Here is a 15,841-nt window from a genome sequence, read left to right on the forward strand (position 1 = left end):
TTCGGACGGGATTAGTTTTCCAAACGACGTTTGAGTTTCAACGTGTCCCCCAGGACGTCTGTGATTTTATGTACCGATTCGGACGGGATTAAAATGATGCAGGCTATTCCAGAGATGGGAGTGAATGTTTCATGCATTTGGGCTTTGCAGAAGTAGCCTATACGTGGTCTGGATACGCGTGTTTGTAATGTTTAATATTTTGCTTTAAATGTAAAATGATGACAGAACATGTAACTTATTAATTTAATTTTAACAAATCAAATAAAATATACAAATCCTACTAAAGTAACGTTAGCCTACGTGTTTTATATTACTGTCTGCTTATAATAAACCCAAAGAAATTAAGAAATAATGATTAATAAAATTTAATATCTTTATTAATTAACATTACCCTTCCGGAGTTGAACAACTTTAAACGGAGTTTCTTATAACGTTAATGATATTACAGTGGCCAGTCTTAACAGTGTTTGATATTCAGCTCGTCTTGATTTAATTATTTTATTTAAATCATGCGAAAAAACATTCATATCTGAATGAATGGGACTCAGGAAATACAATAAACGCGCATTGGTAAGACCTTACGGCAGATCACGTTGGCCAAACACGGAATGAACCGCGTTTTCGAAAGATATTGCGGGCAAACACAGACATTTGCATTCGGACGGGATTAAATTTCTCAGAGGACCTCTGAGTTCGGCGAAACACAGTAGGTAAATTGCTCTGGAATTCTTACGGAGGTCGTCAGAGAAAAACACAGACATGGCCGATTTGGATGGGATTAAAAACACAGAGGACCTCTGAGAAGCACGATTTTCTCAGAGGTCCCCCTGTAAAACTAATCCCGTCTGAATAGGGCTTGTTTCGACTTATACTGTATATATTTCAGTTATGTCATAATGAGGCTCTTAAATCTCCAGCATTTGACATTATACCCATTCCATGCAACTTTCCAGATGTTTTAGATAAAACATTTGAATTTAATCCCCAAGTTGAATAAAGGCCAAAGACTTTGTTTAGGTAAAAAACAAGCAATGCACCTGCATCTGTCATATCCTTTTCTTGGTAATTTATGAAATGGCTAAAGGGAGGACAGCCAATCGATTCTGCTCAGTTTTCACAGTAAAACACAATTCTGTATCCTCTGCTCCCAACATCTCGTTCTCAGACTATTGATAAAGGGCACCTTGTGTGCTATTACAGCAGTATCACATTTATCACAAAGATTCGTCAATGTTTTTTGTCTCATTTTCATGTTTATTCATATAGGACGCATGACCATGATTGGCTCTTTTAGTAACAAGGTCATGCTTTCTAATAAACTAAGACCTTTTGCCATCATTGTGTTTATTTAGACTGTTAATCTTTAGCATATCTCTCAGTCAGTTCCTGTGCTGTGCCCGACTTGAGGAAATGTCACCCGCTATCATGAATAAGATATAAGTGTCGGTCACAGAAGAGCCCCAGGTGGCTTCCAGCCCTTTCGAGAGCCTCCTGCCACCACCTATGACTGCAAACACCACGAGGTTTTGTTTTTGACAGGTGTATTATTAATTGTTTTCTTTGTGGACATGCTTCGACTCCTGAAGTGAATTCGGCACAATCCTATAATTACTGTGCAGAATTTCAGTGCGTATGTCTGTCCGATTGTCCACGTTGTTCAACCCTATCAGTGTTCCCTCAATGCCTGTATTCTTCTTCATTTAATCCACAGTGTTGGCAGAGTACATCAGAATTACAATTGTAAAACAAAACGTTTATAGAAATGAATGCCCATAGGCAACTTCTCTGTTAATTCATTTGGAGTTACAATGTGAAATGTTCTTGAAGGGATAAGTGACTACTGCAGTTAGGTTGTAGTAATAGATGAGCCCAGCATGCTTTGTAGAGAGGCAATAGATTACCGATGACAGTGAATTGGTGACAGCGGTACAGTGGTGTTCAGTTAATGCACTGAAAAGAATTAGGTTTTACAGATTACATGAGACTGTAGATGACCTGAATGCTTCCCAAATGAAAAGAAATGCACAATAGTGGGAATGTTTAATGTGTCTGTAATGAATTCACAGCCGTGGTTGACCTTGTTTAAAAAGAGACTTCATTTTTTATCCTTTATCATATTCAACAGTGACTGTTAAGTAGTCTAACCTTTTAAAAACATTTTGTACAATTTAAATGTGCACACGTAATGAATGTGCCCGTGGGTTTACCTAGAAATACTTATGATACTTAATTTAATAAGCATAATGCAATGGTTCGCCATAACTAAATGATTTTAATTAATTCTTTAAAAAGTTATGAATACCGGTAGTTAGTTTCAGGTTGATGCAAATAGCAGAGAGACTGGAGAGACCAAGAAAGTGACGCTTTCTTTTCCTTGAAAGAATGTGAACGTATGTGAACAAAATAAAAGTTTGTTGTTGCATAGTATATGTGTGCACTGTGTGTAATTATTTTGTAAATATAAATACACACAGATGTATGTATTTAATAAACATTTACACGCGTAGCCTATATATTTATTTAGATTTTGATATTTTTTATATTATATATAAATGGAAAAAAATTATACATAAATAAAAAAAATCTTACATTTTTACATGTATGTGTGTATTTATATATACATAATAATTACACACAAATATATTATGCAAACCCTTTTATCCTGTATGCGATTAATCGTGATTATTCTTTTGACAGCCCTAGTTTTAATATAATATATAATATTCCCAGTCTCACGAAATTATGTTCCTATAGTCACGTATTTTTTTTCTTTTTCGTGATACTGTCACGAATATCTGCGTTTCTTCGTGATTGTATAACGAATTTCTGTTTATGTGTCATTGTCACGTATTGGTTACTCAACTGCTTTTTCCTATTATTAAACCATTGTCACTTTAGGATTAGATTTGGTGTTTGCGTTATGATGTCATTTTAAGTGTTGGTTTATACTCTTTTTTTTTTTTGGATTTCTTTTTTAAATTTTCTGATTTTCAAACCATTATCGCCTGGCGTTAGGGTTATATTTGGGTAAGGATGTAATTTTATGTAAATCTAACCCTAAACCGAAGCGACAATGGTAAGAAAATAGGACAAAACAGTTAAGTAACCAATACGTGACAATGACACATAAACAGAAATTTGTGATACGATCACAAACAAATTTGGAAATTTGTGACAGTACCACGAAAAAGAATAAAAAAATTATGTGACTTATAAGTAATTTCGTAAGACTGGGCTGTATAATATATATTTTAATTTAAATTGATAAAAAAATTTTTTTAAAGGGATAGTTTACCCATAAATTTAAATTCTGTCATCATCTATTCACCCTCAAATTGTTCTACACACATTGTTTTTATTCGGCAGAAGACAAAGGAAGATATTCAAGCAGGAAATAGGAGCACCATTGACTTCCATAGAAGTTTCTTTTCCTACTATGGAAGTCAATGGTGCTATTATTTCCTGCTTGATTATTTCCAAATATCTTCCTTTGTTCAGCAGAACCAAAAAAATTAATACAGGGTGAGTTCAACTATCCCTTTAAAGCCACTATCACATAACAGGTCTGGATTATATTCAACTTGATGGACTGGTCGAGAATTTCATTACTGACAAAACCGCTCCGGACAAACTTCAAACAGCTGACGTGCCAGACAAAGATTGACAGCGTGGCTAATTTTTTATGTTGTAACGTCAATGCAACGACAGCACTGTCCTTCATCATTCTCATCATTTCCAGCTAACTAAAGGTCTGTTGTGTACTTGCAGGTGATCTAGTGTCCAGAGGCATGTATCACCTCCAGCCTCTGAGCATAAAGAACCACAGCAACGGCACCCCGATCCCCCAGAAGAGCAGTTCAATCCACTGGGAGCCTGAGGCTTTATATACTCTCTGCTACTTTATGCACTGCCCTCAAATGGAGTGGGAGAATCCCAATGTAGAGCCCTCTAAAGTCACATTACAGACAGAGAGGTGAGGAACCTTCGACTTTATCCACTGCATGTACTGTAAATGTGGGGGTTTTCTAAATAATGCCGCCTGATCGCACCTGTTACTTCCCTTAAGCAAATTGATAGTTTATTCAACCTGACACAATAATGTGATGAAATGCATAGGAGTGCGAATGGGAAATGTTGTGCAATAGACTGCAAGGCATCGGAGATGCATTGAAATAATGAAACGCTATGAATAAATGCAATACATGCACAACAATCACTTTCTGTAACTGATGCAATATAGCCTACATTAATTGGTGACATGCATTAGCTAACATGAACTCACAATGTGCAATAGTCTATAGTTTGTCAGCCTTTTAGTCTTTGTTAATGTTGGTTAATGCCACAATAGTTCATGTTAGTTCATTAAAAACTTAACATGAACTGAGCTTAATAAATGCTATACAAGTATTGTTCATTGTTAGCTTATTAACTAATTTGAACAAATATGACCTTATTGTTAAGTGTAACTCATTTAGCATAATTATTGTTTGTTAAAGACAACTAATGTCACATTTTGTCTCCTCCTGCAGGCCATTTTTAGTACTGCCTCCTCTGATGGAGTGGATACGAGTGGCTTTGGCACATGCTGAACACCGCCGCAGCTTTTCAGTGGATAGCGATGATGTTCGGCAGGCAGCCAGACTCCTGCTGCCCGGGGTAGACTGTGAACCTCGCCAGCTGAAGTAAGCACAGTGCCATTACATTAACATCCAGCTACCAGATATCAATACCCATCATGAGATAAATGAAAAGTGCTCACCCAGTCCAACCCACATAAGCCATTCAGGCTTCAATTGTAATTCAGTTAACCAGAGATCAAAATCTGTCGTAATAAAAGAGGAACCTATGGGGAGATTTATTTTTTAATTAGCTTGAAACGTGTGACTCAAGCCTGTTGCAGAGGATTAAGACGTCAGAAAGATGTCATTGTGTTTGTGCCCCAGGACGGATGACTGTTTCTGTATGTCACGTAAGCTGGATGCTGCCTCAACAGAGGCCAAGTTTCTGCAGGACTTGGGCTTTCGGATGCTCAACTGCGGCCGGACCGACCTTGTCAACCAAGCCACCAATTTATTGGGGCCAGGTGGGATTAACAGCATGAGCGAACAGGTTAGAAATGAACAATGAAAACGCACATTTACAAATTCAACACATACCAATACATGCTTTTGCATTACTCTGGCGTATTTATTAGTTCAGGAAGGGAACATTTCCTGTAACACAATTGGTAGAGCATTAAATTAGCATCTCAAAAGTCATGTGTTCGAATCTCAGGTTTCTGTAGTGAAAATGCAGCTTCCTGGAGCACAATTGGTAGAGCATTATAGTAGCATAGCAAAGGTCATTGGTTCTAATCTCAGGATGTCTGTAGTGAAAAAACATCTTTCTGGAGCACAATTAGTAGAGCATTATAGTAACATAGCAAAGGTCATGGGTTCGAATCTCAGGATGTCTGTAGTGAAAAAACATCTTTCTGGAGCATAATTGGTAGAGCATTATAGTAGCATGGTACAGGTCATGGGTTCGAATCTATAGATGTCTGTAGTGAAAAAAACATCTTTCTGGAGCACAATTGGTAGATCATTATAGTAGCATGGTACAGGTCATGGGTTCGATCTCAGGATGTCTGTAGTGAAAAAAACATCTTTCTGGAGCACAATTGGTAGATCATTATAGTAGCATGGTACAGGTCATGGGTTCGAATATCAGGATGTCTGTAGTGAAAAAACTTCTTTCTGGACCACAATTGGTAGAGCATTAAATTAGCATCTCAAAAGTCATGTGTTCGAATCTCAGGTTTCTGTAGTGAAAATGCAGCTTCCTGGAGCACAATTGGTAGAGCATTATAGTAGCATAGCAAAGGTCATTGGTTCTAATCTCAGGATGTCTGTAGTGAAAAAACATCTTTCTGGAGCACAATTAGTAGAGCATTATAGTAACATAGCAAAGGTCATGGGTTCGAATCTCAGGATGTCTGTAGTGAAAAAACATCTTTCTGGAGCATAATTGGTAGAGCATTATAGTAGCATGGTACAGGTCATGGGTTCGAATCTATAGATGTCTGTAGTGAAAAAAACATCTTTCTGGAGCACAATTGGTAGATCATTATAGTAGCATGGTACAGGTCATGGGTTCGATCTCAGGATGTCTGTAGTGAAAAAAACATCTTTCTGGAGCACAATTGGTAGATCATTATAGTAGCATGGTACAGGTCATGGGTTCGAATATCAGGATGTCTGTAGTGAAAAAACTTCTTTCTGGACCACAATTGGTAGATCATTATAGTAGCATAGCAAAGGTCATTGGTTCTAATCTCAGGATGTCTGTAGTGAAAAAAAATCTTTCTGGAGCACAATTGGTAGAGGATTATAGTAGCATAGCAAAGGTCATTGGTTCGAATCTATGGATGTCTGTAGTGAAAAAAACATCTTTCTGAAGCACAATTGGTATAGCATTATAGTAGCATAGCAAAGGTTATGGGTTCGAATCTCAGGATGTCTGTAGTGAAAAAACATCTTTCTGGAGCACAATTAGTAGAGCATTGTAGTAACATAGCAAAGGTCATGGGTTCGAATCTCAGGATGTCTGTAGTGAAAAAAAACTTCTTTCTGGAGCACAATTGGTAGAGCATTATAGTAGCATGGCACAGGTCATGGGTTCGAATCTATAGATGTCTGTAGTGAAAAAAACATCTTTCTGGAGCACAATTGGTAGATCATTATAGTAGTATGGTACAGGTCATGGGTTCGAATATCAGGATGTCTGTAGTGAAAAAACATCTTTCTGGAGCACAATTGGTAGATCATTATAGTAGCATGGTACAGGTCATGGGTTCGAATATCAGGATGTCTGTAGTGAAAAAACATCTTTCTGGAGCACAATTGGTAGATCATTATAGTAGCATAGCAAAGGTCATGGGTTCGAATCTCAGGATGTCTGTAGTGAAAAAACTTCTTTCTGGAGCACAATTGGTAGATCATTATAGTAGCATAGCAAAGGTCATTGGTTCTAATCTCAGGATGTCTGTAGTGAAAAAAACATCTTTCTGGAGCACAATTAGTAGATCATTATAGTAGCATGGTACAGGTCATGGGTTCGAATATCAGGATGTCTGTAGTGAAAAAACATCTTTCTGGAGCACAATTAGTAGAGCATTATAGTAACATAGCAAAGGTCATGGGTTCGAATCTCAGGATGTCTGTAGTGAAAAAACATCTTTCTGGAGCATAATTGGTAGAGCATTATAGTAGCATGGTACAGGTCATGGGTTCGAATCTATAGATGTCTGTAGTGAAAAAAACATCTTTCTGGAGCACAATTGGTAGATCATTATAGTAGCATGGTACAGGTCATGGGTTCGATCTCAGGATGTCTGTAGTGAAAAAAACATCTTTCTGGAGCACAATTGGTAGATCATTATAGTAGCATGGTACAGGTCATGGGTTCGAATATCAGGATGTCTGTAGTGAAAAAACTTCTTTCTGGACCACAATTGGTAGATCATTATAGTAGCATAGCAAAGGTCATTGGTTCTAATCTCAGGATGTCTGTAGTGAAAAAAAATCTTTCTGGAGCACAATTGGTAGAGGATTATAGTAGCATAGCAAAGTTCATTGGTTCGAATCTATGGATGTCTGTAGTGAAAAAAACATCTTTCTGAAGCACAATTGGTATAGCATTATAGTAGCATAGCAAAGGTTATGGGTTCGAATCTCAGGATGTCTGTAGTGAAAAAACATCTTTCTGGAGCACAATTAGTAGAGCATTGTAGTAACATAGCAAAGGTCATGGGTTCGAATCTCAGGATGTCTGTAGTGAAAAAAAACTTCTTTCTGGAGCACAATTGGTAGAGCATTATAGTAGCATGGCACAGGTCATGGGTTCGAATCTATAGATGTCTGTAGTGAAAAAAACATCTTTCTGGAGCACAATTGGTAGATCATTATAGTAGTATGGTACAGGTCATGGGTTCGAATATCAGGATGTCTGTAGTGAAAAAACATCTTTCTGGAGCACAATTGGTAGATCATTATAGTAGCATGGTACAGTCCTGGGTTCGATCTCAGGATGTCTGTAGTGAAAAAACATCTTTCTGGAGCACAATTAGTAGATCATTATAGTAGCATGGTACAGGTCATGGGTTCGAATATCAGGATGTCTGTAGTGAAAAAACATCTTTCTGGAGCACAATTGGTAGATCATTATAGTAGCATAGCAAAGGTCATGGGTTCGAATCTCAGGATGTCTGTAGTGAAAAAACTTCTTTCTGGAGCACAATTGGTAGATCATTATAGTAGCATAGCAAAGGTCATTGGTTCTAATCTCAGGATGTCTGTAGTGAAAAAAACATCTTTCTGGAGCACAATTGGTAGAGGATTATAGTAGCATAGCAAAGGTCATTGGTTCTAATCTCAGGATGTCTGTAGTGAAAAAAACATCTTTCTGGAGCACAATTAGTAGAGCATTATAGTAGCATAGCAAAGGTCATGGGTTCGAATCTATGGATGTCTGTAGTGAAAAAAACATCTTTCTGGAGCACTATTGGTAGAGCATTATAGTAGCATGGCACAGGTCATGGGTTCGAATCTATAGATGTCTGTAGTGAAAAAAACATCTTTCTGGAGCACAATTAGTAGAGCATTATAGTAACATAGCAAAGGTCATGGGTTCGAATTCTATGGATGTCTGTAGTGAAAAAAACATCTTTCTGGAGCACTATTGGTAGAGCATTATAGTAGCATGGCACAGGTCATGGGTTCGAATCTATAGATGTCTGTAGTGAAAAAAACATCTTTCTGGAGCACAATTGGTAGAGGATTATAGTAGCATAGCAAAGGTCATGGGTTCGAATCTATGGATGTCTGTAGTGAAAAAAACATCTTTCTGGAGCACTATTGGTAGAGCATTATAGTAGCATGGCACAGGTCATGGGTTCGAATCTATAGATGTCTGTAGTGAAAAAAACATCTTTCTGGAGCACAATTGGTAGAGGATTATAGTAGCATAGCAAAGGTCATGGGTTCGAATCTATGGATGTCTGTAGTGAAAAAAACATCTTTCTGGAGCACTATTGGTAGAGCATTATAGTAGCATGGCACAGGTCATGGGTTCGAATCTATAGATATCTGTAGTGAAAAAACATCTTTCTGGAGCACAATTAGTAGAGCATTATAGTAGCATGGCACAAGTCATGGGTTCGAATCTATAGATGTCTGTAGTGAAAAAAACATCTTTCTGGAGCACAATTGGTAGAGCATTATAGTAGCTTGGCAAAGGTCATAGGTTTGAATCTCAGGATGTTTGTAGTGAAAAAACTTCTTTTTGGAGCACAATTGGTAGAGAATTATAGTAGCTTGGCAAAGGTCATAGGTTTGAATCTCAGGATGTTTGTTGTGAAAAAACTTCTTTCTGGAGCACAATTGGTAGAGAATTATAGTAGCTTGGCAAAGGTCATAGGTTTGAATCTCAGGATGTTTGTAGTGAAAAAACTTCTTTTTGGAGCACAATTGGTAGAGAATTATAGTAGCTTGGCAAAGGTCATGGGTTCGAATCTCAGGATGTCTGTAGAAAAAAAAACATCTTTCTGGAGCACAATTGGTAGAGCATTATATTAGCATCTCAAAAGTCATGAGTTCGAATCTAAGGATCTCTGTATTGCAGTTGATCTTGTAGCACAATCGGTAAAACGTAGAATAGGCACCTCAAAGGTCATACATTTGAATTCCAGGTTATCTTTAGTGAAAAGGTAGTTTACTATAGCATAATTAGTTGAACATTGGGTTAGCATTGCAAAGGTCATTAGTTCCAATGCAAGGTTACACACATTCTAATGTATATCTCAAATGCACTATACACAGGAAAATGTAAAAAAGCTGCCAATGACAGCTTTTTTATCCTTTTTCTCTGACAGTTATCTAGGACTAAAAATGACTCAAATCACATACTTGCGAATGCTTCCACAGCTTTTGCCAATTGTCATTGTTTCCATATGACTCACATATGTTTGTCTAGCACGTACACAGTGTTTAACAGTTGATCGTGTTTATCAGAACCAGCTTGTTGGAAATACACTTGTCATCTTTCCTTTACTGATTGATTGCTTGGCTGCATACATGAGATCAGGGAGTGGAAACATTTGCCATTTCCATTGTTTTCAGCTAATCAATCTTGTTGTCTGATTTTTCATCTCTTGATTTGAGTAGTGCTGCTAAGGCTTTCTAGGTGATCGGTTTCTGTCAGCATGAGGAAAGTGCTCGGATTTTATGATTTTGTCTGTGTAAAATAAAAGCAATCGGTTTAAAATACAAGTGCAGCACCGTGTCACCTATAAAGTCAGTTGTTAATCATAAGATATAAAAAAGCTCTTTCCTTCAAACCATGCCCACCCATCATATTTTCAAAATGTGATTTGATTGGTCGTTTCTTTGTCCTCTACAGGGCATGACACCTCTGATGTATGCTTGTGTTCGCGGTGATGAAGCCATGGTTCAGATGCTGCTAGATGCTGGAGCTGACATCAACAGTGAGGTCTGTGACTACATCTGAACTGTGTTTCTGTCCTATATAGACATTCTGTACACCTTTCCCATTCCCATAGTGCCTCATGTACTGTACTTTTGTGTGGTGTTTGTGTTTTGTGTTGTGGTGTGACAGGAGAAAACTCTTTGCTTCCGGAGAGTAGAGACATAAATCACCAAGTAGTCTCAGACTGACCTACATACTAGGATAGACATTTTTCTGTAATTTAACATATTTATTATTTGTCATTACGTCCTGTAGGAGGTATAGATTATAGTTACTGCCATAAGTCAAAAAGCAGTTTCATATTTTTGTCGTAAAAACTGAAAATTTCATAGTTTCATGTTATAAATCAGACTTATTCCTACACACAAAGGCTGACATCTATATAGATTCTGAGACCAGGGTTACTTTATCTTTACTATATTACAGGTTATTTGATTTGCCTTTTACTGGCAAAGCATATGTGACCCAGTAGTTCAGGCAAAATATAAAGTGCAGTATAAAAATTGTAGCCTGCCGTTTTTGGAATGCTGGATGTAAACTTTAGAAGCTTTGTTCACTGAGGTATAAAACTGCAAGTAATTTTACTTGGTGCTCACCAACAATTATTGGTAAAATAAAAACACAAATAAAAATACAAATATAGGCCTATAAAAAACATTATTGAAAACAGATGATCCATGTTTTCAGCATATACAATATACAGTATATACACTACTGTTTAAATGTTTAGAAACACTCATTCTGTTTTTTATTTTATTTTAGAAGTAGTACATTATTGAATAACACACACAAAACTATAAGCATTATGTTGGGAATAAAAAGCAAAGAATCAAAAAATTTATTATAACTGTTATATTTTAGCATCTTTAAAGGGACACTCCACTTTTTTGAAAATATGCTCATTTTTCAGCTCCCCTAGAGTTAAACATTTGATTTTTACTGTTTTGGAATTCATTCAGCTGATCTCCGGGTCTGGCGCTAGCACTTTTAGCATAGCTTGGCACAATCCATTCAATCCGATTAGACCATTAGCATCGCACTAAAAAATAACCATAAAGGTTTGATATTTTTCCTATTTAAAACTTAACTCTTCTCTAGTTACATTGTTTACTAAGACCGATGGAAAATTAAACGTTGCGATATGGCTAGGGACTATACTCTCATTCTGGCGTAATAATCAAGGACTTTGCTGCTGTGACATGGCTGCAGACATATCTGCCTTGAAAATCGCAACTTTACATTTTCCGTCGGTCTTAGTACACGATGTAACTACAGAAGAGTCAAGTTTTAAATAGGAAAAATTTTGAAACTCTTTGGTTATTTTTTGCGCGATGCTAATGTTCTAATCAGATTCTATGGATTATGCTAAACTATGCTAAAAGTGCTAGCGCCAGACCCGGAGATCAGCTGAATTGATTCCAAAACAGTAAAAATCAAATGTTTAACTCTAGGGGAGCTGGAAAATGAGCACATTTTCAAAAAAGTGGAGTGTTCCTTTAAAGTAGCCACCCTGTGTCTAGAAATTGTAAAACCCTATTCTTGTCATTTTATTATTCAATGTCTTGAGGTGTCATCCTGAGACACATTTTGCTTTTTTTAATCAATATTAAAGGAGTTGCCATCTATTCTGGTCTCTTATTTGCTGCTTTTCTTTATAGTTTGGTCCATCCATTTTTAAAGTAACAATTTGAATATAATTCCAGTATTCTAATGAAACAAATTAATATGTTGGCACAGTTCTAAAGTAATTTCAAAATAATGAAACATATACACTCTTCAAAATTTTGGGTTATTTTCAACCCTTCAACATTTTCTGGATTCATTTATTTTTTAAAGTGTACCTTTCATATTTTCTTAAAGAAAAACACCACCGTTTTTTAATATTTTACTTTGTTCTTACCTCATCTTAGACAAATTAATACATGCCTATCTTTTATCAATGCGTGTGCAAAACTTCATTTCTGCACAGCGCGTCGTGAATGTGTTAGCATTTAGCTTCGCCACATTCATTTCTTGGGATCCAAACATAGATGAATTTAGAAGCCACCAAACACTTCCATGTTTTCCCTATTTAAAGACTGGTACATGAGTAGTTACAAAAGTAAGCATGATGGCACAAAATAAAACATGGCGATTTTTTTTATTCATATAAAAAATTAGAACTATATTTTATGGCGGAAGAGCACTTAGTTTGCAGCACTTCGACCTCTGGTGCAGTAATATCATTACTCATATTAATTTGTCTAAGTTTAGGTAAGAACATAGTAAAATATTGAAAGACAATGTAAATCATTTCCGTCAAGTGTTTTTTTTAACATTACGGTAGTGTATGTATATATTTTGTATATCCTACCACCTAAACAGTGCAGGCTGGCATTATTACAAAAAAAGGCAGCTTCTACAGAGAGGCAAAAAGGCCAAGAGTCATACAGTATTTCCATCCTTTCAGCTGAGCGCAGCATCTCTGTGCTTTTCCCATTGCGGGACTTTAAAGGTCTCCATCTTTTTCTTTTTGTCCTGCTCTACCCCCTGTGCCTCCCTTAGGTGCCAAACACAGTGCACAAGTTCCCCTCAATCTTCCCAGAGACCCGGCAGTCCACGGCTCTCACCTTCGCTGTGCTCCACCAGCACATTCCTGTGGTGCAGGTAGTGACCTCTCTCTCCCGCCCTGACCTTTCTGCACAAATTATAAGGCCTAAACAGCTTTGTAGAGTTTTATGGTGACAAAAAATGAAAACATATGTGTATGCATCTGTTTTCTCCTGAAAGTCTTGTCTGCATGAATAAGATTCATTATGTCCTCATATTGTCATTACCGGTATGTGCAGCACCATTTAAATGTATTATGTGTTGTTTACATTTATTGGATTTCATTGCCACCGTCTCTAAGCTGCTAATGCATGCAGAAATTGCTTTTCATTACACAGATAATTTTGCAATTTAGTTCCTTACAATCATTCAATTTGAATGTTAAATTGTCTAATATAATTGTTTTTATTGTCAACTACTCACAAAGTATACAGTGACAATATGAATAACATTATCTAAATAATGTATGTACACAAACAATTAAATCTCTTGGTATTTATTATTATGATTAAAAGTCAATGTCAATTGAATAAAATTGCTTACTAATTTCCTACTTCTTTCCTTTCCACTCAGCTTTTACTTGATGCTGGAGCAAATGTTGAGGGCTCACTTCAGGAAGGGATGGAGAACTACACAGAGACGCCTTTGCAGTTAGCTTCTGCCGCAGGTAAGAAAGCTCACGCTGCAGACTGGACATCATTGTCACTTCCTTCTCGGATTTCTAATTTATCAGCCAACAAAGCCACAAGAGAAATCTCAGCAGTTTATTTGCTGTAGGAAACTTTGAGCTGGTCAGTCTGCTTTTGGAGAGAGGAGCGGACCCCATGGTTGGAACCATGTACCGCAACGGCATCTCCACTGCACCACACGGGGACATGAACTCCTACAGCCTGGCAGCAGCACACGGACACCGGTACAGTAGTCAAACTTGCAAACGAAGTCTATTAATGTATTAATCAGTCATTGCAAAATGCTATCATCTTCTATTTTTTGTGCTGCAGGAATGTGTTCTGTAAGCTGCTGTCACAGTCGGATAAAGGAAAGGCGGATGTGCTTTCACTGCAGGAGATCTTAGCTGAAGGTTCAGATATGGAGGAAGGGAATTCCCTAAAGAGGGAAGCAACCCGCACGGGGAAGGCCAAACTTAAAGCTTTGAGAGAGGCAATGTATCATAGCTCTGAACATGGCTACGTTGACATTACACTGGATATAAGAAGCTTAGGTCAGTGACTATAGTATCTCTTACAGTAATATTTTATACTACCAGATATATTATAGCCTATAACTTAATTAAGAAGCAATGCAGTGTACATTTTTTAATAATGCAAAGGGACACTCCACTTTTTTAGAAAATATACTAGTTTTCCAGCTCCCCTTGAGTTAAACATTTGATTTTTACCGTTTTGGGATCCATTCAGGTGATCTCCGGGTCTGGCGCTAGCACTTTTAGCATAGCTTAGCATAATCCATTGAATCGGATTAAGCCATTAGCATCGCGCTCAAAAATAACCAAAGAGTTTGTATATTTCTTCTATTTCAAACTGGACTCTTCTGTAGTTACATCGTGTACTAAGATCGACGGAAAATTAAAAGTTTCGATTTTCTAGGCAGATATGGCTAGGAACTATACTCTCATTCCGGCGTAATAATCAAGGACTTTGCTGCTGTAACATGACTGCAGCAGGCGTAGTAATATTACGCAGTGCCTGAAAATAGTCCCCTGCCATTGAAAGCTACTAAGGGGACTATTTTCGGCTGCTGCATAATTTCATTGCGCCTCCTGCAGCGATGTTACAGCAGCAAAGTGTTTGATTATTACACCAGAATGAGAGTATAGTTCCTAGCCATATCTGCCTGGAAAATCGCAACTTTAAATTTTTCGTCAGTCTTAGTACACGATGTAACTACAGAAGAGTCAAGTTTTAAATAGGAAAAATATTCAAACTCTTTGGTTATTTTTTAGCGCGATGCTAATGGTCTAATCAGATTCAATGGATTGTGCTAAGCTATGCTAAAAGTGATACCGCCAGACCTGGAGATCAGCTGAATGGATTGCAAGACGGTAAAAATGACATGTTTAAATGTAGGAGAGCTTGAAAATGAGCATATTTTCAAAAAAAGTGGAATGTCCCTTTAATGCACTAGATTTACATGTATGCATTTGGCAGATGCTTTAATTCAACGCAATTTACTGTGCATTAAAGCTGCACATTTGTTTAACCTGGGTTTAAACCTACAACCTTTTGCACTGCTAACTTAATGCTCTACCAACTGAGCTACAGAAACACTAGATGCACAAAAGGAAAGAAAATTTTTGCAACCAACAAGCAATAACTTGGCAACCATATTTCACTCTGGCAACCACCTATAACTGGCCAATTTTGCATGGGAAGGCACTATTGAAATGTTCTCTCCGAGATGTAATAATCTAGAATAATCCTTTTACATTTTTCATTGATGGTGGTGTTTATAACAGGGGTGCCCTGGACGCTGCACACCTGGATGGAGTCGCTGCGAACTTGTTTTTTGCAGCATCGACGGCCTTTGATTCAAGGGCTTCTGAAGGAATTCAGCACTATTGAAGAGGAGGAGTACACAGAGGAGCTTATAACACACGGCCTCCCACTCATGTTTCAGATCCTTCGCGCAAGCAAGGTGACCAGGCATGCAAACTCACATCAAAGTGCATTTCTACACTTTACATTGCATTTATTAATTTAACAGATAA

General features: G+C 37.3%; 1 protein-coding gene across 3 annotated transcripts in view; it reads left to right on the forward strand.

Moving 5' to 3' along the window:
* Nucleotides 1-15,841, forward strand: part of btbd11b (BTB (POZ) domain containing 11b) — an 84,948-nt gene that overhangs the window by 63,182 nt on the left and 5,925 nt on the right. For 2 of the 3 annotated variants that reach the window (XM_065283431.2, XM_065283429.2), the window contains exons 3-11: nucleotides 3,769-3,973; nucleotides 4,530-4,682; nucleotides 4,944-5,109; nucleotides 10,438-10,527; nucleotides 13,069-13,170; nucleotides 13,687-13,780; nucleotides 13,891-14,026; nucleotides 14,115-14,335; nucleotides 15,590-15,768. In XM_065283431.2, the coding sequence (XP_065139503.1) occupies nucleotides 3,769-3,973; nucleotides 4,530-4,682; nucleotides 4,944-5,109; nucleotides 10,438-10,527; nucleotides 13,069-13,170; nucleotides 13,687-13,780; nucleotides 13,891-14,026; nucleotides 14,115-14,335; nucleotides 15,590-15,768 (1,346 nt within the window). The remainder of the gene's footprint in view (nucleotides 1-3,768; nucleotides 3,974-4,529; nucleotides 4,683-4,943; nucleotides 5,110-10,437; nucleotides 10,528-13,068; nucleotides 13,171-13,686; nucleotides 13,781-13,890; nucleotides 14,027-14,114; nucleotides 14,336-15,589; nucleotides 15,769-15,841) is intronic. The other variant, XM_065283430.2, reaches the window with a different exon arrangement.

This window comes from Paramisgurnus dabryanus, chromosome 9 (genome assembly GCF_030506205.2).
Source record: "Paramisgurnus dabryanus chromosome 9, PD_genome_1.1, whole genome shotgun sequence".
In the NCBI taxonomy this organism is placed as follows: domain Eukaryota; kingdom Metazoa; phylum Chordata; class Actinopteri; order Cypriniformes; family Cobitidae; genus Paramisgurnus; species Paramisgurnus dabryanus.